Source organism: Notechis scutatus, chromosome 4, assembly GCF_049901735.1.
Source record: "Notechis scutatus isolate UNSWTSFEM ecotype Mainland chromosome 4, rNotScu1.2, whole genome shotgun sequence".
Lineage (NCBI taxonomy): Eukaryota > Metazoa > Chordata > Lepidosauria > Squamata > Elapidae > Notechis > Notechis scutatus.
In genome coordinates, this window is record NC_142012.1 from 82203501 (window position 1) to 82228056 (window position 24556).

The 24556-nt window shown below is 41.1% G+C and overlaps 2 protein-coding genes and 1 long non-coding RNA gene across 10 annotated transcripts in view; 1 reads left to right on the forward strand and 2 right to left on the reverse strand.

The window, feature by feature from the left end:
* LOC113419161 (uncharacterized) overlaps positions 1 to 24527 on the forward strand; it is a 27363-nt gene extending 2836 nt beyond the window's left edge. The window contains exons 1-6 of one of the 8 annotated variants that reach the window (XR_015749325.1): positions 16811 to 17005; positions 18343 to 18549; positions 18659 to 18781; positions 18977 to 19084; positions 19818 to 20203; positions 23269 to 24527. Coding sequence is in view for 5 of the 8 variants with exons in the window: in XM_087963942.1 (XP_087820068.1) it covers positions 18376 to 18549; positions 18659 to 18781; positions 18977 to 19084; positions 19818 to 20150 (738 nt within the window). In the remaining 3 variants the exon portion in view is untranslated. The other 7 variants (XR_015749326.1, XM_087963943.1, XR_015749324.1 and 4 more) reach the window with 7 other exon arrangements.
* The window catches only part of LOC148130804 (uncharacterized), an 83947-nt gene that overhangs the window by 23356 nt on the left and 36035 nt on the right, over positions 1 to 24556 (reverse strand). The gene's annotated exons all lie outside the window — the stretch shown is intronic.
* LOC113419149 (DPY30 domain-containing protein 1) lies at positions 8796 to 15273 on the reverse strand. The gene is made up of 6 exons (XM_087963953.1): positions 15174 to 15273; positions 14434 to 14614; positions 12182 to 12304; positions 10178 to 10273; positions 9759 to 9875; positions 8796 to 8949 (listed from the first exon to the last, which is right to left on the reverse strand). The coding sequence occupies exons 2-6, from the start codon at positions 14578 to 14580 to the stop codon at positions 8908 to 8910; spliced, it is 525 nt and encodes a 174-aa protein (XP_087820079.1). The 5' UTR covers positions 14581 to 14614; positions 15174 to 15273; the 3' UTR covers positions 8796 to 8907.

Here is a 24556-nt window from a genome sequence, read left to right on the forward strand (position 1 = left end):
CTTGAGCAGGGGGCTGGACTAGAAGACCTCCAAGGTCCCTTCCAGCTCTATTCTGATTCTCCTCCTCCTTCTTTCCCCTTCTTCTCCTCCATGCCCTGCTCTTCTCCTTCCTCCAATCCACAAACCCCACTCCCTTCTAGCACCATCCCTTCTAGATGATGTTCCCTAGTTGAATAATGAAACATCTGCAAGGAAACCACCAAACTCAGAGAGCACCAAGGATGACATAGTTCAACCTTGAGCTAGAAATATTCTCTTCTGTTGACATATAACTTTTATTCTGACTTTTTACCATCACTGAAAGCTCACCTAAGAGATGATGGGAAGGAAGAACGGTTTTTAACTAACACCAATACATTTGTAAACTTTGGGATGGCTTTGGGCTGTAAGTGAAATTCAATTGAATGGGAATTCTAACATTTCTAGGTGCTAAGGTGCCTATTTGCACTTTGGAAAGACAAATACAGGGGTGTCTAAATAAATGTATGCTCTGGTCACAGCTTCTACTCCAAAGTGACCCAAGGTCCAGAGAAAAATGACAAGCTCCTGATGTAAAGGTTTGACTGCATTCCGCAGAAATTCAAGCCTACCTTGTAACATTTTCTCTGGCCAATCGAGGCCCTTATAACTTTTCCCAGATACTTATCATCATAAAGAAAAGAATGAAATCAATCTAATATCTTGGCCTCACAGGAGATGGGGCAAGATGGGTCTGGAATGTGCCTCCCTTTCCAAAGAGAAGCAAAGCTGGAAAAACCTGAAATGGTTTCATGTTCATTCAGCATGTTATTTAATTCATGTTGAAAGCCTCACAATATGTCTTTCACATCCTCCGGTCCATGGAAAAACTTCTCTCCATGAAATCGGTCCCTGGTGCCCAAAAGATTGGGGGAAATTGTCCTAGTGAACAACCACTTAAGGATGAGCCAGCTGTGTGGGGCAGCAGCCAAAAAAAAAAAACCTAATACAATCCTGGGTTGTATGAACAGAGGCACAGAATCAAGATTACATGAAGTACTGGTACCGTTTTGTAAAGCCTTAGTAAGGCCACACCTTGAATACTGCATCAGTTCTGGTCACAAGAATAGAAAAAAAGATGTTGAGACTTTGGAAAAAATGCAGAGAAGAACAACTAAGACGATTAAAGGCCTGGAGACTAAAATATATGAAAAATGGTTGCAGGATTTGGGTATGGCCACTCTAGAGAAAAGAAGGATGATAGAGGACATGATAGCAGTCTTCCAATATTTGAGGGGCTGCCACAAAGAAGAGGGGGTCAAATTATTCTCCAAAGCACCTGAAGGCAGGACAAGAAGCAATGGGTGGAAACTAATCAAGGAGCGAGGCAACCTGGAACTAAGCAGAAATTTCCTGACAGTTAGAACAATTAACCAGTGGAAGGTCTTGACTTCAGAAGTTATGGGTGCTTCATCACTGTCCATAGAGACTGGACATCCATTTGTCTGAAATGGTCTAGGGTCTCCTGCCTGAGCAGGGGGTTGGACTAGAAGACCTCGGAGGTCCCTTCCAACTCTAATATTTTATGTTCTATGGATCACCATTAGCTTTGGGTGGTTTTGCAACTCTGTTCCTATTTCAAAGGAAGATTGTGTTCTTTCCAGAAACGGGCTGTGAAACCTTCTTAATGGCTGGGGTAAACAAATAAACAGGAAGGTCTCAACAGCTGCCAGACCTGTGGTTGGAGCTAGACAAATTAATACAACTCTGCAAAGCATTGGAAAGACATTCTATAGAATGAACCTCAGCACGGAATGAAGGGCTTCTCTCAGAAGCGTGGGCCAGGACCACACAGCTGCTTGCAAGACTGTCCTGGATTAATTCTCCATGCCTCCAAAATGCATTGGGGGGAACCTTCAAACATCTGCAAGGAATGAACATAGATTTCAAACTGAACTCTAGGAAAGAACTTATAGTTGGTGGTATTAATTTAATCTGTGTTTCTTCCTTTTTAAGATCTGGTTTACTTTTCTTGGTGACTTTCTCTTAAAAAAATTTAAAAGGCTTGCATTTGGTTGAAGCTTTCCTTCTTTTTGTTCCTACATTAAAAGATTCTTTTTTTGGAGGTGGGGAGGGAATCCGGGCCAGAAGAATTTGTGTGGCCTCCAGTGATTGGACCTAAGGAAAGTCCAAATGTTATTGGCTTTATTATGTTAATCCATGGATTGCCTTTCTTCCTATATTAGCAATCAAGTCAACATTACAGTCCAATATATAAAGCACAGCTAAACCACCTGTTGTAAGTTGAGGACTGCCTGCTGTTTACAGGTTAAAAAGATTGGTGGTAGAGATGCATCCTTGCAATTTTCTCCAATCCTGGGTGAGTGGAAGCCCAAAACCCCTTCTTAAGAGGGGGTCACACTGGAGAAGGGTTTCTCTCATGCATTAAGTAGCCAAGCTTTGGCAAGCAGTCATTTTTTTTTCCAGATCGGCTCTCCTGCTGATCTAAGCAACCCAGGAATGTCCTCGGTGTGGATCCAATATCTCTAATCAAATGGGTTGCAGATGTCCCAAGCGTTGCCATGTGCTTAGCCAATGACCCCTCTCCAAAAAACAGTCACTCCCCCCCAAAAAAATCACGGGCAGTTTGCAGTTCTCAACTGAATAAATAAATCCACCCCACTGCCTTCCTTCCTCTTTGGCTCAGCTCTTTCTCTCTCTCTCTCTCTTTGTTCCTGGTGGTGGCAAAAACAACGTGGAAGTGAGATAATCATGAACCAAAGAGGTGTGTCCCGATCCAGCCAATTACTTGGGGACGAAACCCTGCTGGGGAGGTGGGAAGGAATGGAAAGAAATGGTTGGACAGCTTCTCACCAAACATTCCTGGGAGGCGAGGTTTCAAGTCCAAGAATTGTTTGACATCAGATTTATTTCCGTGCTTTGCTACTGGACTCGTTTCACTTTTCACCCCAGCTGTTTCTTCCTCCGTCAGTCAAACCTGCTGCATTCCAGTTGGACATTTATGGTCCAAGGAGATGCTGAGCCATTGTGGCATTTTACTTAGGAAGGAACTTCTCTGTGTCTGAGACTCTCAGTCATACAGGATGTGCCAAAGGTGCTTTTTTTTTTTTTTTTCCCAAGAAGCAACTGGGCTTCCTTGGTTTTTCCTTGAAAATATTTGTCTTCTCACCCAAGAAGAACTGAAGAAGCTGCTTGGATGAGAAGGGAAATGACTTCAAGAGGAAAATCAAGGAAGTCCTATTGCTTGGGGTGGGGGGCATCTTTGAGACAACTATGACCTGGAGGACTGAGGATCTCCCCAGACCAAATAAAAAAATAGCATCAGAGTTCATAATTTTAGCTTCCTAGTCTGGTTTTCCTTCTGAAGAGCCGATGCCAGCATTATTCGCAATTGCTTATGAAGTCAGGAATGGCTGCTGGGTTCTTTCTTCTCATTATTAGTTTGGGAGAAGCAATCCTGGTTTGTTCATGAGAGAAAGAGAGACAGGACTTTAACACATTAACAGACTTGGAAGGGACCTCAGAGGTCATCTAGTCTAAGCAGGAGACCCTACACCATTTCTGACAGAGGTCAGTCCAGTCTCTTCTTGAAAGCCTCCAGGGATGAAGTTCCCACAACTTCTGGAGACAACTTCAGTTCCATGGGTTGATGGTTCTCCCTGTCAGAAAATTTCTCCTTATTTCTGGGTTAAATCTCTCCTTGTTCAGTTTCCATCCATTATTCTTTGCCTGGCCTTCGGGTGCTCCAACAGTGGAGGTTTTTAAGAAGAGATTGGAGAACCGTTTGTCTGGAATGGTCTAGGCTTTCCTGCCTGATCAGTGGGTTGGACTAGAAGACCTCTGAGGTCCCTTCTAATTCTGTTATTCTGTTTTTTGTTTTTTTTTGGCTGCAGAGACACATGCAGGCTTCCTCAGAGCATGCTTTCTGCTTCTTTTAGCCACTTTGTGAGGTGTTTGCACCCACCCAATCGTCCCCAGTGGGAAAATGGGGGAAAGTTAAAATGCTTAACTCTTTCAAGCTGGAAAAATGGCATGGGCATCCCAGAAGGGCCCTTCCTGTGTGTGCCAAAGAACGTTGTTTGTTAAAGGTTTCCTCTCCCTTGAAGGACACAAACAGCGTTGTCCTCTTCTGACCCCAAACGAACCTGGAATCAGTGAGGACAATCAGTAATGCTCACTGATCATCTCTGCCATTGGTTGACCCCTGTCCCCTCGTACAGAAACTCCCACCCACCTGAATGGCTCTCAGCCAATCGGAGAGCCCTTCATAGCAATCCGTAAGCAAAGAGCAGCTTTCCAAACTCAGACGAAGAACCAGATCCAGTTTGATCTGGTCCAAACCCTCAGATCAAAGGAGCAGGTCATAACAGGTAGTCTTCAAGTTATGACACAGTTGAGCCCAAAGTTTCTGTTTGCTAAGCAAAACTTGAGTGGGGTTCTCCTCCTCCCCTCCTTTTACGTCCTTTCTCGCCACGATTGTTAAGTTAGGAAGACGGTTGTTCAGTGAATCTGGCTTCCCTGTGGATTTGGCTTGTCTGGGAGGTCATAAAAGGGGATCATGCAACCACGGGACACTGCAACCATCATAATATGAACCCCTGGCCAAGCATTGAATTTTGATTGTGCCCACCCAGGGATGCTGAAACAGTTGTGTGAAAAACAGGTCATAAGTCCCTTTTTTCAGTGCTGTTCAGGGGTGGAATTCAAAATATTTTAGTACTGGTTCTGGGGGCGCACGGAGCGTTTGAAAACTGGCAATTTTAAAGCATGGAAACTGACCTTACCGTCAGTGCTGGTGAGTAAAACAGCTGAGGTGTGGTAATCCACTCTGCTGCGCCTTTCAGCTGAGCTGCAAACAAAGGAAATATAGGACAGGAAAGGGTGGGGCAGATGGGCGGGGCCAATTGCTGAGCGGCGCAACTGGATAACTAGAACCGGAGTGAACCGGCAGCATCCCATCACTGCTGTCGTCGTAACTTCCAATGGTCACTATGCGTACTGCTATAAGTTGAGAACTACCTGCCCCAAAGGTGCCTCCCCCCCCAAAGGCAACTGGACTTTGCTTGAAGTCATTTCGCTTCTCATCCAAGAAGCTTCTTCAGTTCTGACTTCAGAGCTGAAGAAGCTTCTTGGTTGAGAATCAAAACATCTTCAAGGACAAAAAATAAGTTCCAGTTGCCTTTTTTTGGGGGGTGAGGAAAAGCACCATGATCTGGATAACTGAGAATCTCCATGGATTTTGAGGACTCCCTCAATTCCCTCTGGCATCAGTCAGGCTGATCTTATCATGCCTTGGTAACCTATTTCTTAAGGCCATTTTTAAAAAAGCGAGCAGCTGATGATCTGGAAAATCTGTGGTGTAGATGGTTTTCTGCTTTTTTAAAAACAATTCTGAAAAATAAATCTTTTACTTTTAGATGTGGACTCAGGGGCATAATTGGAGATCTTTGGGTTGGTCCCAAGTCAAAGTTTTCATCCTGCCCCCTGCCCACCCACTCCCACCCACACCCATTGATGAAATTGCTCAAGCGTGGAGTTCCCTCTGGGCTGTAACAATTGAGAAGGGGCTGTAAAAACTTAAGTCAGACAGTGGATTCCTCTTCTCCAGCAGCAGGTCTGATCTTTCACAAGACTCTCTCCCCTTACCTTCTCTGTCACTCCCTTTAAGATTGGGGTGACCTCCTCTTCTTTTCCATACTATTTCTGGATTGCAAAATTTCAGGTGTCCACTAGATGGCATCAAAGCACTTGAGATTGCTGAAGCACTTTGCTGCTGTCTAGTGGTGATTCCACAGCATTGCAGCCCAGCTCGAAGAGAGTAACAGAATAACAGAATTGGAAGGCACCTTGTAGGTGCTTTTTTTCAAGAGGCAACTGGACTTTCTGGTTTTTCTTTGAAGACATTTCCCTTCTCATCCAAGAAGTTCCTCTCAAGGGAGCTAAGAAGCTTCTTGGCTTAGCAGCGAAACATCTTCAAAGAAAAACCAGGAAGTCCAGTTGCCTCTTGAAAAAGCACCTTTGAGAAAACCATGACCTGGAGGACTGAGAATCTCCATAGATGACAAGGGACCTTGAAGTCTTCTTCTCCCTGCTCCTGCTCAAGCAGAAGACCCTATTCCATCCTGGATAAATTGTGTCTAATTTCTTCTTCAAACCCTCCAGTGGTTGAGCATCCACAACTTCTGAAGGCAAGCTGTTCCATTGATTAATTGTTCTCACTGTCAGGACATTTCTCCTTAGTTCTAGGTTGTTTCTCTCCTTGGTTAGTCTCCATCCATTGTTTCTTGTCCTGCCTTCAGGTGCTTTGGAGAGTAGCTTGACTCCATCCTCTTTGAGGCAGCCCTTCAAATATTGGAGCACTGCTGTCATGTCACCCTTAGCCTTTCTCTTGTCATGAGACAAGATAGACTCCATTGCTGCGACTGTTCTTCATATATTTTCACCTCCAGCCCCCTAATCATCTTTGCGGCTCTTCTCCAGAGGTGGAATTTGGCCGGTTTGGACTGGTTCTAGTGTGCCGGTAGTGAAAATTTTGAGTAGTTCGGAGAACTGGCAAATAACTACCTCTGGCTGGCCCCACCCCTGCCCCACCCTTACTTCTCCTATATTCTCTTGTTTTTTTTAGCTCAGATGGTTTGTGACGCAGAGCGGATTGCTCTGTCTCAGCTGAGCTAAAAAACAGCCCAGCTTGTTAGGAATCTATCCACCAATTAGTTGTGTTGGCAATATATAAACCAGCAATGTATGTTTGTAGCTTTAAGACAAAATCACTATATTGATTTGCACTGTATTGATTTGTGTGTTCCGATTGGTTGATTGTATTGCAGATTGCCATAAGAGGGAGCTAGAGATCATGGTTTGCTCTCTCTGACATGCTCTATCTCTGACATTCTGTTGCTATCTAAGGTTCTCTGCTGTGCTTATACTTTGGTATCTTTGTTTACTGTAAATGACAAAGGCAACTGGTAAGAAGACTTTGTAATGGGATATTCTTTGGACTGTAAAACGTATATGACCTGGACCATTTATTGGACTGTGCTACTTCTTAAAGTAAACTTTAACTCAGTTCAGTGTAGCTGTGTGTAGCTGGATAATTATTCATAACTACTCTCATAAACGTTTCCATGTTCCTCAAGGGTTATTCTGTACATATCATAACACAGCTCACCAACATTGATAGAGAGGGTGGCCTTTGAGCTTTGCGCTCTCTCTGAACCAGTAGGAAAAAGTTTGGGAACCCGCCACTGCTCTTCTCAGCACTCTTTCTATAGCCTGAACATCTTTTTGATATCGTGGCAACCAAAACTGGACACTGTATTCCAAGCGTGGCCTTATTCCCAAGGCCTTACAAAGTGGTATTAACCCTTCATGTGATCTTGATTCTCTCCCTCTGCTGGTGCAGCCTAGGACGGCGTTGGGTTTTTTGGGCAGCTGCTGGCTCCTGCTTAGGATAGCTGTGTGATACCTCTGATCACTGTGATCATTATCAGCGATAACTAAGATAGGTTTTTACTGTATGTGATCAGGATTGTCCAAGACTTGAGGCTGGCATGAGTAGCAAGGGAAACTCCCTGCGTTTGGAGACCCCCAGGCAGCTGCCTCTCCTGCCTTCACTTTATTTATAGCACTGCATGGATTCTGATCCTCGGTATCAGCCTGGCTGGTTAAACACCTTCATTGAATTCAGCTTCATTCTGGGCTCCCTATCAGTTTTCACCCTGCTCAGATCTGGTCAGATGGCAACAGCTGTGAGAGATATATAACTATCCATGCATTCTTTACAGTGGTCGTGCGTGCAGGACGTCTCAGGTTCAGCTAGATGAACCTGCTAGAATTAGTCGGAGGGAAGGAAGGAGAACTGAAATATATATAATATTTGCATTTTGATACCAGGGCCCAAAACATCCTCCTAATTATACCTGGATGATGTCAGGGCAGCCTTCTCCAAAACACGCCCTACGGGTGCATGGAAATGTCAAAACAGTGGCAGCAAATTCATCAACATTACTTTTCCTCCAATATCTGTACGCCAGCTCTAATTTTGCCATTCCCTGTTTTGAACATTCTGTTTCACTGCTTAGGGATAAAGGAGTCCTAATAGTGGAAAATTTGACGTTACAGGAAAGTGGATCTGGAATAAATGAGGTGGGTGAGAGACTTTCCAAGAGTAAGACCATTTTGACAGAACAACCAGTTCTTTGGACAGCTTGTGGTCTACTGTTCATAAATTGTGTCCGGGAGTTCAAGTTTAGCACTGATGATGTTACCTAGTTGGGTCATGAAATGCCTGCAAGAAAACAATCAAGCTCAGAGAGCACCAGGGACCCCACAGCCCTCTTCTTCTTCCTCCTCTTCCTCTTCCTCCTCCACCACCACCTCCTCCTCTACCTCCTCCTCCTCCTCTCCCCCACTTTACAAACCCCACTCCCTTGTAGCACTGATGATGTTATCTATTGGGTCATGAAACATCTGCAACAAAACAATCAAGCTTAGAGAGCACCAGGGACACCACGGTCATCTTCCTCCTCCTCCTCTCCCCCTTTCATTTTCTCCTCCACTCCACACACACCCTCCCTTCTAGCGCTTAACTAGTTGGGTAATGAAACGTCTGCAAGAAAACAACCAAGCCCACAGACCCCACAATTACATGAACATATTAATTCACTTCTTAAAGTTGAAAGTGACTCTAAAGAAACTCACTTAGATTTGAGATTGACTCTAAGATTTTATAATGATCTTACCATCCTTGTCATTATATCTTCCAATAAATAAAAAAAAAAGCATGAAGCATGTTAGGCTGCAATTTAATTTTTTCTTTGTATTCTTTTTCAATTCACTTAACTGTATTAACTCATTCTAAGTCTCTTGGATGGGTTTCATCCACATTTGCAGAAAATCATGATGGTTCTGGAATAGACAGGAACAGATTTATTGTTCTTCCTCCGAGTCGACAACAGTAGTGAAGGCATGCTAAAAAAAAAAAGAGAGAGAAAAAAGGGGGAAAGAGAAAGACTGAGGCAATTTTGTAGGATTATTGGAATTTGTAAAGCCACCCTGATTATTTATTTATTTCTGTAACATCTTTTGATGCTGCCACAATAAAAAAAAAGAAAGAAAAAAATGCAGCTTGCATTTTTTAAAAAGTACAAATTAAGGCATCCACGGGGGTGGGGTGGGGGGAATAAAAAGAAACAACCACGAAGAGAATGCAACAGTGAAAAAAATGTACAGCCTTAGAGAAGTATGAGAGAGAATTGCAGAGAGAAATTATGGCTGCCAGTAGCTTTCTTCATGTTTTGGTTCTTAAAGTTTGAATGAAACACAGGTAGTCCTTGACTTAGATCAGTTCGTGAAATGAAGTCACAACATCACTGAAAAAAGGGACACAACTATTTTTCACACTTATGACCATCCCTGCAGCTTCCTCCCATGGTCACGTGATCAAAATCCATTGATGGAGCACCCACAACTTCTAGAGGCAAGTTGTTCCACTGGTCAATTGTCCTCACTGTCAGGAAATTCCTCCTTAGTTCTAGGTTGCTTCTCTCCTTGATTAGTTTCCATCCATTGCTTCTTTTTCCTGCCTTGAGGTGCTTTAGAAAATAGGTTGACCCCTATTATACATTATAATGTATAGATAATCGATAGACAGATGGTAGCTAGCTAGATAAATGGATAGATAGCTAGGAGAGGGGGGGATGGATAGAGAAGGAGGGAGGGAGAGAGGGAAGGAGATGATATGACAGGCATGGATGAATGGACAAAGTAATTTTACTTACTTCAGATTGCTCCATTTCGTCTATCTCTTCAACCCGACTGAGATGAGGAGCTCCATATTTGTCAGTTAGCTCTGCCAGAGTCTTTGAAACTGCCTCCTTCTCAGCGGCAATCTTGGCCTGCAACAAAAATCCATTCGATAACCTCCAGAGATTAGGGATCGTGGGGAATGCGATCCAACTAACACGGACAAAAAAATTCTCAGTTGCAGCGGGCTGAGGTGTCACCTCTCTTTCCATCCTCCTTTTCTTCAAAATGGAGAGAGAGAGAGAGGTCATAAAATACGCACCTCATCCAGGAAAGGAAATCGGGTGAAGGAGTCGGCCTTTTTCTCTCCTGATGCCTTTGGTGAACTACCCTGGTCCTTCCTGGGACTGACTTTCTTGGGGGTTGACGTATTGTGGGGGGGGACTTCGCTTACCTCCATCTCTGCCTGGCGCTTCTGCTCCTGCAGGAGATCCTCAGTGCGGTCTCGCTCCATCCGCTCCCGCTCTTCCTGTTCTCGTTCCATCTGGGCCTGCAACCATTTCATGCGAGTTAGCCAAGAGTCACTCCCTCCAGGCTCCCTTGGTTCAGGTAAAAGAGTTTGCCTCAGAAGGGTACGCCTGTTGCATACCATGGGGGGCGGGGGGGACGACGACACAGCAGTGAGATCCTACCTGTTCCACTACCGATTTGGTGCTCGTGCGCACATGCGCACCTAACACACACACACACCTAACATGCGCACGGCTTTCCACACACCAGCTGAGGCCTTGCGGCCTGCAATGCCAATCAGCTGAGATGATAAAGAAGAGAAAAGCGCAGGGGAACTATTTTTCTTCTTTTTCCTCTCAGCTGATATGGAAGCTTTCCCTCCCCCCCTCCTCTCAGCGGATTGTGGGAGGCATTTTTCACTACCAGTTCAGTTGAACCAGACCGAACCGGTTGCATACCACCACCGGGTGGGGGTGGGGGGGAAGGGAGGACATAGACATGAAAAGAGAGAAGGGGGCTCCGGAATTAAATTCTGAGCATAACGAAAAGAGATACGTGGTATTCATCCTTCTGGTCATGGCATGGAGGAGGCTTTGCTAAGAGTTTAGGATGCTTGCAACATCCTCATGATGTGGCCTTCTCCTATTATTTAGATAGAATAGAATTCTTTTATTGGCCAAGTGTGATTGGACTCACAAGAAATTTGTCTTTGGTGCATATGCTCTCAGTGTACATAAAGGAAAAATAATACATTCATCAAGAATCATAAGGTTCAACACTTAGTGATAGTCATAATAAGCCATGAAACCATACTAGGAAACAAATAAAACAATATCAATTGCAAAGATACAAGCAGCATGGTTATAGTCATAAGTGGGAAGAGAGAGGTAATAGGAAGGATGAGAAGAAGAATAGTAATACAGTCTTAGTAAATAATTTGACAGTGTTGTGGGAATTATTTGTTTGGTAGAGTGACGGCATTCGGGAAAAAAGTGTCCTTGTGTCTAGTTGTTCCGGTGTGCAGAGTCCTATAGCGTTGTTTTGAGGGTAGAAGTCGAAACAATTTCTATTCCAAAGTGGGTTTTGGTCATCTTTAGCCGCTCCAAATTTTAAAATTGTGCTTTCCCCATTTTTTCTTGACAATCATACTGCCATATCAATGTTCTGTCCAGTATCATTAATGATGAGGTCCAAAGGCTAAGATCTACCCAGCTCTTCCTGGCTCCATTGGGCTGGTTATAGATATACACATTCCCTTTTCTCCAGCTACTCAGCATAGTCTCTGAGCCATAATACAAGCTCTGGTTTTGGACTCTCCCCCCCCAGCCCCCCCCCCCAAGATGGTTGGTTGTATTTGGGTTACATAATTACATATACCCAGGTTACATCTACTGAAAGCAGAAATAATTTCATGCTGCCTCTTTACTTTTCTGCCTTTCTAATCTACTAATCTTAGACAGTAGATTCACATGTAACAAGTTCATCAAACCACAATATAGGGGAGTACACAGTGAACGAATGAATAAAACGAATGGTAAATGAATAGCAAATAATAATACAGTAGATTCCAATGCTTAGTTCTCTGAAATGTATGTGACTTTAAACCACAAGATGTAGAGTCTGATAGGCAGCATAATTTTAGAGCAAAATCAGGTAGCTGTAATTGCTCTGCTAAATTAATACAGGTATACCTGGGCTAAATAACAACATTTACATTTTACATCTACAAACCAGCATTGGGAGGCTAATTTGCCTTGAGATATAATCTATGGAATTGATTCACTTTAAGACGGCTCGGTGAATGTTGCAAAGTCAACATTGCAAAACAAAATATTTTAAACCAGGGAACAGGTATTTACCCGCAGTCTAAAACGTACAATCGGAAGACTTAAACGGCAATTATAACAGAAATATGTACTTTTTTTTAAAAAAATGAAAGGCATCCTACCTGTCTCTCTACTTCCAGCTTTTGCTGAATCAAAAGTTCTTCTTCTTTCATTTTTTCTAGCATTTCCACTTCCTTTTGAGCCTCCTCACGCTCTCGCTCCAGTTCTTCCCTGTCCAATTTCCTCTAAGGGTGAAATAAAACAAACATTTGACAGCTCCCACAACTGCAGGGCCTTTTAGAAAAATCGGGTTTTGTGGGTGGAAGTAGAGAGAACAGAAGGCCAGTCCTGCATACCAAGAGAGGGAAGAACAATGGAAAGAGAGGAGCAGGCAAGCCTTCCATTTTAGTTTCCAAGTGCCACCGGTTTCCCAAAAACTGGCCACACATATGGCAAAAGGAGGGAGCCCCATCAGGCCTTCAAAAGGAATTTGAAGGCAGTTCCCCTTGGACTTTTTTTCTCTATGTCTGACACCCTCAAAACACAGAGAATAAGAAGCAAAGAACATCATTTAATGTTGGCTCTGCCTGGAGCCTGAGTAGCAAAATTCCCTTTTCTTCACTGCATGTGAGACTGAAATAAAATTGTGTTACGCCCTCTCATCTCACCTACAATGTATTTATGGTATGGGAAGGAGGCAGGGAGGGAGGAAAGGAGGAAGAACTCTCTTCATAATCTACATAAACGACCTCTGTGATCATATTAAGAGCAATTGCGTTATTTTCGCTGATGATGTAAAGCTGTTCAATACCACAGACAATACTGCTACCCTACAAAAAGATCTTGACTATGTATCAGAATGGTCAAACAAATGGCAACTTCAAATCTCAACAAATAAATGCTCTGTCCTACATATTGGCAAAAAAATCAGAAAATAAAATACAAGCTGAATAGTCAAGATCTTGTTGATGACCCAAGCTCTGTAAAGGACCTTGGAATACTCACCTCTAATGATCTAGAGCCCACTGCAACTACATAGCCAAAAAGGCATTAAGAGTTGTTAACCTAATCCTACGTAGCTTTTTCTCTGGTAATATCACACTACTAACCAGAGCATACAAAACATTTGCTAGACCAATACTCGAATACAGTTCATCAGTCTGGAACCCACATTACGTATCTGATATTAGCACAATTGAGAAAGTCCAGAAATATTTCACAAGAAGAGTTCTCCACTCCTCTACTCGTTGTAGAATACCTTATGCCACCAGACTTGAAATTCTAGAACTAGAAAACCTTGAATTACGCCGTCTTCGGTCTGATTTAAGCATGGTATATAAAATCATACATTGCAATGTCCTACCTGTCAATGAATACTTCAGCTTCAACCATAACAACACAAGAGCACACAATAGATACAAACTCAAAGTTAACCGCACCAAACTTGATTGCAGGAAATACGACTTCAGCAATAGAGTGGTCAATGTCTGGAATACTCTACCCGACTCTGTAGTTTCTTCCCCAAACCCCAAAAACTTTAACCTTAGACTGTCTACTATTGACCTCACCCCTTTCCTAAGAGGTCTGTAGGGGCGTGCATAAAGCGCACCAACGTGCCTACCGTCCCTGTCCTATTGTTTCTCTTATTCTTCTTTTATTTTTCTTATATGTACCCATTTCATGTATTCACAACTATGTATACACTTATACTTATTATCTTGTAAACAATTGGCAAATCAAATAAATAAATAAAAAAAATAAAAAAAAAAAGGAAGGAAGAAGAGAAAGAAAGAAAGAAAGAAAGAAAGAAAGAAAGAAAGAAAGAAAGAAAGAAAGAAAGAAAGAAAGAAAGAAAGAAAGAAGGGGAGGGAAGGAGAGAGTAGAAAGAAGAGGGAAGGGAAGAGAAAATAAAGGAAGAATGAAAGGAGGAAGGGAAGATGAAGGGAAGAAAAGATGAAGAGAAGAGAAGAGGAAATAAAGGAGGAAGGAAAGGAAGAAGGAACAAGATGAAGAGAACGGAAAGCTGAAAAGAAAGGAAGGGAAGGTGAAATAAAGATGAAAGGAGGAAGGAAAGGTTGAAAGGAAGGGGACGAAGTTCTTTCTATGAGGGAGAGCTGAAATGCCATCACAATACTTTCCCCCTCGAAAGATCTCAAGCCCAGGAGCTCACAGGCCTGGTGAAGCAGGAACTCCAGCTAATGGGACATCTGACTGTCCATGTTAAAGAACAAAAACTAAGTTCAGTACTTGAAAGAACCAGAAATACAGAGTCGGCTCTCAAAAACTGCCCACCCTATGAAACGGCAGAAATCCCAAGGTGCCTTCAAAATGGTGCAGAACCCCGAGCAGGAGATGAGAAGCCTAAAGCCCCCACCTGCAGTTCTTCAATCATGTTCTTCTTGTACTTGTAAATCCAGTGGGCCAGGTACAGGATAGGATCTGAGGGCCGATGCTCCGCAATTTCAGCAAGGCCTCCGGCTAAACAAGTGCCCAGGCTTTTTCTCAGGTAGGCGCTCTCCATGGTTGGTTCCCGAGTTTCTCTAGGTTAGAGAGATCTATTTAAAAAAAAAACACCCAAGTTGAATAATAAATCAATGTGTACTGTACATGACTTGGTGTTTCCATTACCAATTATTATAAGTTGTTTTGCTGAGCCTCTGATCAAAACACCATGAAGAAAAAGGAGGAGGAGGAGGAAGAGGAACAGGAGGAGGAGGAGGAGGAGGAGAAGAGGAAGAAGAGGAGGAGGAGAAGTGGAGCAGAAGAAGCAGCAGAAGAGGAGGAGGAGGAGGAGGAGGAGGAGGAGGAGGAGGAGGAGGAGGAGGAGGAGAGGAAGGAGGAGGAGGAGAAGAGGAGGGGGGGGAAGGAGAAGAGGAGAGGGAGGGGGAAGGAGAAGGAGGAGGAGGCAAAGAAGAAGAAATTGTTGTTGTTATTATAAATAAAAAGAGGACTTTGAAATGAAGCCAAGATAGAAAACTTTTACCCTTTCAGAAATCAGTATTGGAGAACCCGCCTACAGTTGGGACTCCCCAACAGAATCTGGAATCCTGTTCAAACGGAAAACAAGCTAACTGCTACTTGAGCTCTGCTTAAGAGCATGGAAGGGCTACATACCTCCCAAAACCAGATCCACATTAGTTTGAAAAAGGAGCGTTATCCATTCAAAAACAAATCACAGAACATGTTCTTCTTGCTACTCTCTTCCATGCCTTGGGAGAAGCTTTGTGTGGAGAGCTAAGGATGAAGATGCTCCTTTTTGTATCTTAGCAACGGAGCAATGCTGAACCTCTCTAGACTCGCTCTATCTGATTTTGACCAGATATTATGCCTTGTGCCAGCAAGGGTGTGTGTGTGTGTGTGTGTGTGTGATATGTACCATACCTATGTGTTTATATTACATTTTTGCTGTATTAATCTCAAATCAGATCTTTGCGCAGATCGAGGGGAAGGCTATGGATGCTCACAGCTGAATTCACTACATGACTGATTATAAATTATTGCCTCCGTAAATTAATACAGGGTCATTTTTAAAGGCTACTTGTGATGAGAAGGAAAAATTGCTGGCTTCTTTTATGGATAATGATGTTATCAATATTGTGCATGTTTTTACCAATGTGATCAGGCAAGAAATTCATCCAAAATAAAGATGTCAACATTCACTCTTATTAACTATTGTTTGTACCCAAAATGGGTCCTAGCCTGGCATCAAAACCAATAAAGACACAAGGAATGGTATTTTCAGCTTCTTTCATTGGAATATTCTAGCAAAAGGGTCTCAGCAGCTATAGAAGCCAAGACCCCAAGCTATGCACAAATAAAATTTGATAAGAGTTATGATTATGGAAGTTAACACCCTAAGACATTGGTTCCTCTTGACACGTTTCTTTTGACTGGATTCTTCTACTTTACCCTATTTCTTCATACATGTTTATGTTAATAAAGCTTTCTTATCAAAAGAAGAGGTGTCTTTTGATATTATTATAAACTAGAGGTTACCAAAGGATATGCATCTACGTGCTTTAGCTAGCATCCTTTTCTAGCGTGTCCTTCTAAATATTTTTTTTTTTAATATCATCCCGACCAAAACTGGATACAATATTCCAAGTGTGGTCTTGGAATATGGAATATGGAGTTTGGGGCACTGTGCTGGAGTGGCTTTCAAATTTCCTTGTATTTGTGGAATGCAATGACAATAAAGGTAAAATTCTAAATTCTAAAATAGGGCACCAGACTTTCCTTTGTTGTCTTTCTTGCAAGCCCAGGAAGGTTGTACAATGGAAGACCTGCCTTCCATTGTCTATCTCAGATTATGGTGTTGTCTTTCCACACCACCCCCTACCCCTTCCCCTGAGATCTGGGGGGGGGGGGAAATATCCTGCTGGGCCTAGAGGTGCTTGGTTGGGCCCCAGTGGAACAGCCCAGATGGGCATTTTTCCTAGCATCTGTAGATCTCCAAAGAGCCTTTCAGAAAGAGAGCTCCCTTGGAAAACGACTTCGCCTCCACGCATAGCAAGCAGCCTTCTCTGAGTTCTCAGGAAAAAAAGTGGAGTTTAAAAAAAAATGCATGCGATGTTCAGCAGGAAACAAACATTACACCCGGGAAAACAACGAATTGCATTTAAGCATCTTGTTTGGAAGTTAGTTTTTTTTTTCCCTCCATTCTTTGCATCGCTTTTACGCCGGAGTTTTTAAGGCACGGCTTTTGTTTTTCTTTCTAAAGTTTCGTAAGCAAAACTCTCTCTTTCTTTTCCTCAATGGGACTCAGCAGCCAATGAGATTCTCCCTCCACCCCGGATTCACGCAGCTGAAGACTCCATGACGTCACGGGTCGGGTCACCACAAGGTGTTCGGTTGCCAGGCGACGAAGGAACACCGAGATCACGCGCAAGGAGCAAAAAAAAAAATCCAAACCCTCCAGGTGTGAAGATTGCAATACGGTTAAAAAGGTATAAACGAGCGGTTGCAAGAGAGACAGGTTTCCTTCCCAGCCTGGTCTTTTTCAGAAGTTGCAGAAAGCGATCAGCCTACGAGTTTATTTCCGCCTGGAGGAATGAGAGCGCAAAGGATGCTAATTTGAAGGTCTCGAGTAGCTTCGTTCCTTCCGAATGAATTCTGAGTTCTAAAAGGTTCCGAAAAGGAGAATATTCACTGGGGTGTTAGATTCTTCTGATCAAAAAGGTGACCAAGTATTTTTCGTCATTAATTCTATCGTGGGACCCTGGGAAGTTGCTCCTTGCAACATTTTGGGAAGTCTTTTTTTTTTTTTCCTTGCAGAGTTTTATCTGGGTTGCAAATATATTTCTGGATTAGAGAGTGCCCTTTCATAGTTCTTTTCCAACAAGAGATGATGATTGATCACGATGATGATATGATATCCCTTCAGTTTGTGTCCAACCTGACGATTCTATGGGCCAGCTGCCCATATTTTTTTTTAAAAAAAATGACACTGGGCACTACAGCAAAAAATTACAAATGGAATAGACAGCAGATGAAATAAAACAGCAACAAAGCAGCCATCAATACAATACCATGGACTGTATTTGCAGTCAAATTCTCTTGTTTTCTTTTTTTTTTACACTTTTTTGCAAGATTCGTAGATTTCTTTGTCCATCACTCTGGGTGACATGATAGCAGTCTTCCAATATATTTGAGGGGCTGCCCCAAAGAAGGGGGAGGTCAACCTATCTTCCAAAGCACCCAAAGGCCAGACAAGTAACAATGGATGGAAACTGATCCAGGAGAGATTCAGCCTGGAAATAGGGAGAAATTTCATGACAGTGAGCACAATTAATCAATGCAATGTTCTTGACTTCGGAATTTGTGGGTTATCCAACATTGAAGGGTTTTAAGAAGAGATTGGACAGCTATCTGTTCAGAATTGTATAGGGGTTGGAGTAGAAGACGTCCAATGTGCCTTCCAACTCTCTTATTCAGTTATTCTTCTTGTGAATTTTGATTCTTCTACTTGTTAACTTGAGTATAGGTCTATTATTTTAGATCATGGGTGTCAAACTCATGGTGTCATGTTGCCATCATGTGATGTTTCATGGAACTGGGGTGGACATGGCCTGCATGTGATGCATCTGGCCCACAGGACACCCCTGGTTTAGATGATGATTTATGGGAGGTACAAAAAGAAATGCTATTCTTTGAAAATGGTGTCCAGCATAATGTCTTCTCCATAAGAACAAGTGAAGGCATGTAATTAGGACCTAGATTCATTCTAAGGGCTGTCCTGAAAACAATTTATTTTGCTTGTTTTATTTTGTTTTCCTGTAAACAGAGATCTTGATAGTTCATCCAGCCCCTTGGATCAATGCAGAGTGAAAGGCAAACGATGGGAATGGATACCAAATATTTCAAGGAAAACCTTGGAATGTGCTTGGCTGAAGGACTTGCAGAGGTGGCGGATCGCCGACCAATAGACCCCATCCGTTTCCTGGCCTCCTGGATATACAACTATAATGAAAATAGAAAGAAAGAAGAAAAGGTGATACACTTGAAAAAAACAAACACAAAGTTGAAGAAAGCTTGTCTCAACAATGATCAAATCAAATTGTCTTTTCCTCCCAATTTTCCTACCCCTTGTCCTCTTCTAGAAAAAGAGAGAAAAGGACCACCTAGAACTTCATTATGAAGAACTTCTTGCAGAGTTGGAGAATACAGAAAAGCTGAAGGCAGAAGAACTTCTGATGGCCCCAAACTTTGAAGAGCAGCAGAAGGTCTGGTTCTCTTAATTTTACACTAGAGTACACCACAATACAATGGCCCCCATTTGGCTCATTGGTGTAATGAGAAAAATTATTGGGAGCAGTTGTAAAAAAAAACATATTAAAAAAAGTGTCTACTTAGAGGGTGGATGGATGGATGGATGCTAGATGGCTGAAGTAAACTGAATGCAGTTTTATTCTATAAAGGATCTTTTCCAAGAGCAAACAGAAGATACTCCTGAAAAATTAATGGAAATAGGTGGAGCATCACACCAACCTTTGAGAGAAGAGGTGACTGATGAGAAGGCAGATGAAGTGAGTACCTATTTTAACAAATGCACTTGACATACTATTACTAACAGCAAAATCGGGCCTTTTAAATTCACATTAAAATGGTTTTTACCTACTGGAAGTCTCCTACACCCTTTGTTTTGAGGTTCTTCACAAGTTCAGAGAACTGGGAGAGGTTAAGGACACCAGGTAAAACATGGAGCATTTCATTCAGGAGGATTTACAGATATACAGATTAACAGAGTTGGGAGGGACCTTGTAGGTCATTTAGCATTGTTGCTTTCTTGCCTTGATGGATAAATCCATTCAGTTCTAAAACTCTGTATAGAATCTGCAACTTAGATTTTGTGCAAGCTTAGTTCTTGTTCTTATTTTGAAGAATTGGAATCGGTCTTGTTTAAGCCTAGGGTGATGGAATATCTAGCAGTCTTTGAGAACATAGAGGAGGGCCATTACAGAAAATATTTCTTGTTCCAAAGTAGGAAAAAAGTATGAGAAAGAGGCTCATAGCAATCCTGCCTTGATTGCACTGGGTGTAAGTGGAGCTGGACAATTGTTTTGGAGGCTTTCTAGATTGTTGTAAAGACCTTCAAGATTTTTAGGCAGGAATTAAAAAACCACTTGGATTTCTAGAGTGATCTTGTTTGCTAGTAGGGTAATGTAGCAGAATCTTGAAAAGCTAGACTAATAAAGATTGGGTTGAGAAGAGGGATTTTAATAACGTATTCATGTAGATGAAACTAATTTTCAATCATAGACAACAACTGGAGAAAAGGTTGGAAACATGCCAGAAGAATATGAAACTAAGTCAACGCAAGAGATGTTAGAAAACAGAGTAGATCAGGATGACTTCAATGTTGTGATAAATGAGTTGGATGAACAACCAGGCCAGGTAAGTCCTAGTTTAATGTTCCAGGAAGCCTTGTTGGGAACTGCTGCAGATGAAGATTTAAATCCCAAAGCCTTGGATGACAAAGGCGAAGACCAGTTGGAACAAGACATAGCAGCTGAGAAGGAGAATGAAGTACAAGCTGAAGGTGACACTCAGGCTGAGAAAGACACATCTGCTCAGGATGGGAATTTGGAGTAATTCCATAATTCATGTATACTTGGAAGAAGATCCTGCTGTCTTCAAAATGTTTTGTGTGAAGGCTTTGTTTCACAAAGAAGGTAATCTAAAAACGATGAAAATCTTTTGGGTGTGTGATATACCTTTCCAGTATAGTTGCACTGGGATGTTATATGGATAAGACTGATCATCACATGGTAACAAGTCCTAGGAAAGTACGTGTACAATGTGACTCTTTAAACACCTGCTGTGTTCTTGTGACTTTTGTTTTTGTGCTTTTATCTGTTGGAAGGAATGGTGTCTTATCTACAACTGGAAATCTTGTTTTACAATTGATTGCAAACAAAGCTCAATAAGCAGAAAGATTCTTGCACAATCACACTTATGGGTGATTTGGGAAGGAATTCTCACAGTCATGGTGGACACAGTTCACACAAGACATTTTGTATGCGTGTAGAACTATCCCCAATCCACACCCACACATTATAGATGAGCGACACTGATTTGGAGACACACTATATCAACTTGTGGCTCTGTATATAAGGCGTGTGTATATTCTACACATTCAGAGGTACAGGAGCATATAAAGTGTCTCTAACACAGTATCAGCATCTCTAAGACCTACGTTCACACAAAATATTGAGTATTTTTCTGTGATTAATTGGCTACTTTTGAACATAATCCATTTCATTGTGGTTCAGTGCAAACCCAGAAAGTGAACTAATTCCTAAACCAGGTTAAGGGTATGAATATGAATGTACAGGCATACTTTCTAAAAAAAAAAACATGTTGTCAGGTAAAGTATTCAGTAGAACACTTATTCAATCTTCCAAGCCAATTGTCATTAAAAGTAGTAGCCATCTGCCTTCATTTTTTGAAAGAATATTGCAGATAAATACTTCTTTTAAATGGTGATTTTTTTGGAGATCAAAAAACTATTCTTAAATATACCAAAATGGCTTTTTTTTAGTCCTATGCTGTTGTATTTAGAAATAAGACATTGTAATGAACTTTTGATTATTCTTATGGATCAGCAGTGTTTGAAAAGTAGCCCAGTTTCCCCTTCTGTTATATCACTTTGATTTTTATTATGTGTATAATGATAGTCCTTGACCTACAATGATTTGTTTAGTGACCATTCAAGGTTACAACCAGAAGTGGTATTCAGCAGGTTCTGACCAGTTCTGGGGAACCAGTAGTGGAAATTTTGAGTAATTCGAAGTACCGGCAAATCCCACCTCTGACTGGCCCAACTCCCACCTATTCTTTTGTTGCTCTGCACAGGAGAACAGAGCTGGAAAGCAGGTGGAGAGGGAATGGGGATTTTGCAGTATATCCTTCCCCTGCCACGCCCACCAAGCCACACCCACAGAACCGGTAGTAAAAAAATTTGAATCCCACCACTGGTTACAACAGCATTCAAAATGGGACTTTTGACCTGGCTTGCACTAACAATTGGTGCAGCATTTCCACAGTTCCATGATCAAAATTTGGGCACTTGGCAACTGGCATGTATTGATGGTAGTTGCAGTGTACCAAGGTCATAGGTGATCTTTCCAACTGGTTTCCAACAAAAAAAAAGTCAACGGGGGAAGGCATATTCACTTAACAACCAACTTACTTAAGTGATTCGCTTAACAACTGTCGCAAAAAAGGTCATAAAACCGGGTGAACTCACTAACGGCTGCCTTGCTTAGCAATGTAACTTCTACTTTCAATTGTGTTCATAAGTCGAAGCATTTTTGTTTAGCTTTTCAATGTTCAACAACATTTCTTTTAGCGATAAGATAGTCCATTTCCATTGTCCAGTTGCCAATTTGCATATGGTACGTATATGAGTCAAAAGACACAGGCATCTTACAGTGTTCAAACTCAAATTAATATATGCAATGTCTTCTTCCAATAATACATTTTAGCATATTCCAAAAGCATATACTTGACCAAAGTCATACTGTATCCTCACTGAGAATATCAACAGTAACTTTGTCTATTTTCTGTACAAATGCAGTAGAGTCCAGTAAGTTAAATATGTTTTGTGTTGAATAAAATGTAGTCTAAGGTTTATCAAATGTTTCCAGATAGAATTCACCATTGCTTGGATAAAGTGGGAATTTCCAATTGCCTTTTCTATTCAGTCTTTAAAATGTATGTATCAAATTAAAGTATCAGCAGATATTTGTAAACACTCTTTGTTGGGATTTTTAGTTTCATTAAAACTTGGTAATCACTTGTAATAATTTAGATGCTCATGAAGCTGTAAGTACCATTTATTCAAATCAAGATGTTCAAAATGTTCAATAAATGTTGTTCAAATTTAAAAATCATAAAAGTACATCTGTTCCTTACAGATATATACATGTGGACAATTAGAAGGAAATATGCTTATGCTTTAGTGATTTTTTTGTATAAATATCTATATGCTGTAAGAGCTATCATGCATACATGAGATAGCTTTGTGTGTATACACTATTGTTTATTTAAACAAAAATATTATGTCCAGAATAAAAATACCCTTTGAAGAATAAAAACATTGTGATTCTTTTCTTTCTCTTCTACTAAATCTTTTAAAATTGATGGCATCATTAACAACTATATCAATAGTTATGCTCTTTGAAGGGTCATTATTAAATATTGTATGACTTGACTTCACATAAAATACATGAAGATTTCCACCGATAATGGTTGTGCTTGTAACAAATTGTTCAGTTGTATAGTCATGAACACTTGTAATTCATTCATACTCATAACATAATTGGTACAGATCTGTACATATTTCAGCCTTTAATGATGGTTTTGCAAAGATTTGGTTGCAATTCACAAGATGGTCATTTCTGGTTTGCATAACATGTTGCAGCAATAGCTTTATTCAACTGTTTTCCATAGTCATAAAGTGAGACTATTAGGTGAAGCATAAACTACAAATTGCCTTGTAAGGGAGATGGGTGGTGTAAAAATTTAATAAATAAAAATAATGATCAGTTTTCCCTTTCCCTTTTTAACATTATAATGTGCTATAACTTGGAATTGTCTCCAGCCTTGGGAAAAACATTGCTTGGAAAAGAAAAAAGCATAGAGAAACTGGATAGCTGTATACAAAAGCCGAAGAGAATATATTAAAGTCAATAAAAGTCAACTTGAGTAGCGTCAATATTGCTTTAGAAAATCAAACCTCATCTTAAGATATAACATCCTCTTTCTTCGGTATAGTATTGCACATTTTATAATTTTCTCATATATTATTTATGCCACTGTCAGCCAGATGGGGTCGCTAAAGTTTAATAATCCAGGAATTCATCATTTCACCCCCTTGCTCTAATCTGCTAGAGAACCTGCAGTTATAAAGATATTATTTGCAAAAAGTGTCTTAAAACAGATAAGATGGCATAAGCTGCAAATCTAAATCATCAGGCATAGCTTAACCAATATAGGCCGTTTACCCTGTGTCAGCTTCCTTGAGAAGACTTTGTATTAGCTGAGCTGTAAAATATATGTATATACATATATATTTAATTCCAAAATATTTGTAGGAAGATATGAAAGTCCCAGGGCAAATACGGTATATGAGCACCAAGATTGATCATTTATTCCTAGATTTACTGATTGATGGGCTTACAAGTGTTGAAAACGTAAGAATGGTTTGGTGTATGTTTCACTCAGTATAAGAAAAGCTTTATCTGATATTGTTTTTAAGAATTTTTAGTCTTCTGGATAACTTGGCGCAGTTGGTCCATCTTCCTTCGTGTCCGTTAGTCAATCATGGTATAAAACTGATCCCTGTATGATTTTGGCCCCTTTTTTTCCCAAGCCAAAAAATATTTCATACTTTCGTATATTGGTATGAATAGCTTGTTTTTCCAACAGGAATTAATCTAACTTTGACAGAGTTTCATTTTGTATCTAATTGACAATTGTACCCATCAAGAGAAAGTAACACTTGTAAACTTGTAAAACACTTTCTTATTTTGTTGTGCAAAATGGATACAACCAATCTGTAGAAACATCAACCTGTCTAAGTCCAGCCTAGTGTCTTGTGGGTTTTTCCACCCTGAATTTCACAGTTCAGCTCATATCTTTCAGCTATTAACAAGGTGCAATCCATGTTTTGTTTTCAAAATCCGGTAAGAATATAATCCAATCAAGAGTGAATTGATGTGAAGCTTTGTGCATACACTGCACTTCAGTACTCAAAACAGCATCCATTATTTCATTAAATTCCAAACATTTCCCCCACGTTTGGAAGACATTGATCAGACACCGAACAGCCTGAGCAAACACTATTATTCGGATCACAGTGCTGGAAGTTGAAAAAGTCTCTTTGAGGTATGGCTCCAAACTTGGTTACTGTTGATAATGTTGCATGCCAATGTCACCATTCTTTCCAAGAAAACTGCATGGGCTTAGGAGTTGAAGCTGCGTTTGCGCATGCG

Excerpts from the sequence above, each read along its gene's own strand:
- LOC113419149 (XM_087963953.1), bottom strand. The coding sequence starts at position 14,580 with ATGGAGAGCGCCTACCTGAGAAAAAGCCTGGGCACTTGTTTAGCCGGA. Across the intron at positions 12,305-14,433 it reads ACATGATTGAAGAACTGCAG|AGGAAATTGGACAGGGAAGA; the intron begins GTGGGGGCTTTA and ends TTTCACCCTTAG. Across the intron at positions 10,274-12,181 it reads AGCTGGAAGTAGAGAGACAG|GCCCAGATGGAACGAGAACA; the intron begins GTAGGATGCCTT and ends AAATGGTTGCAG.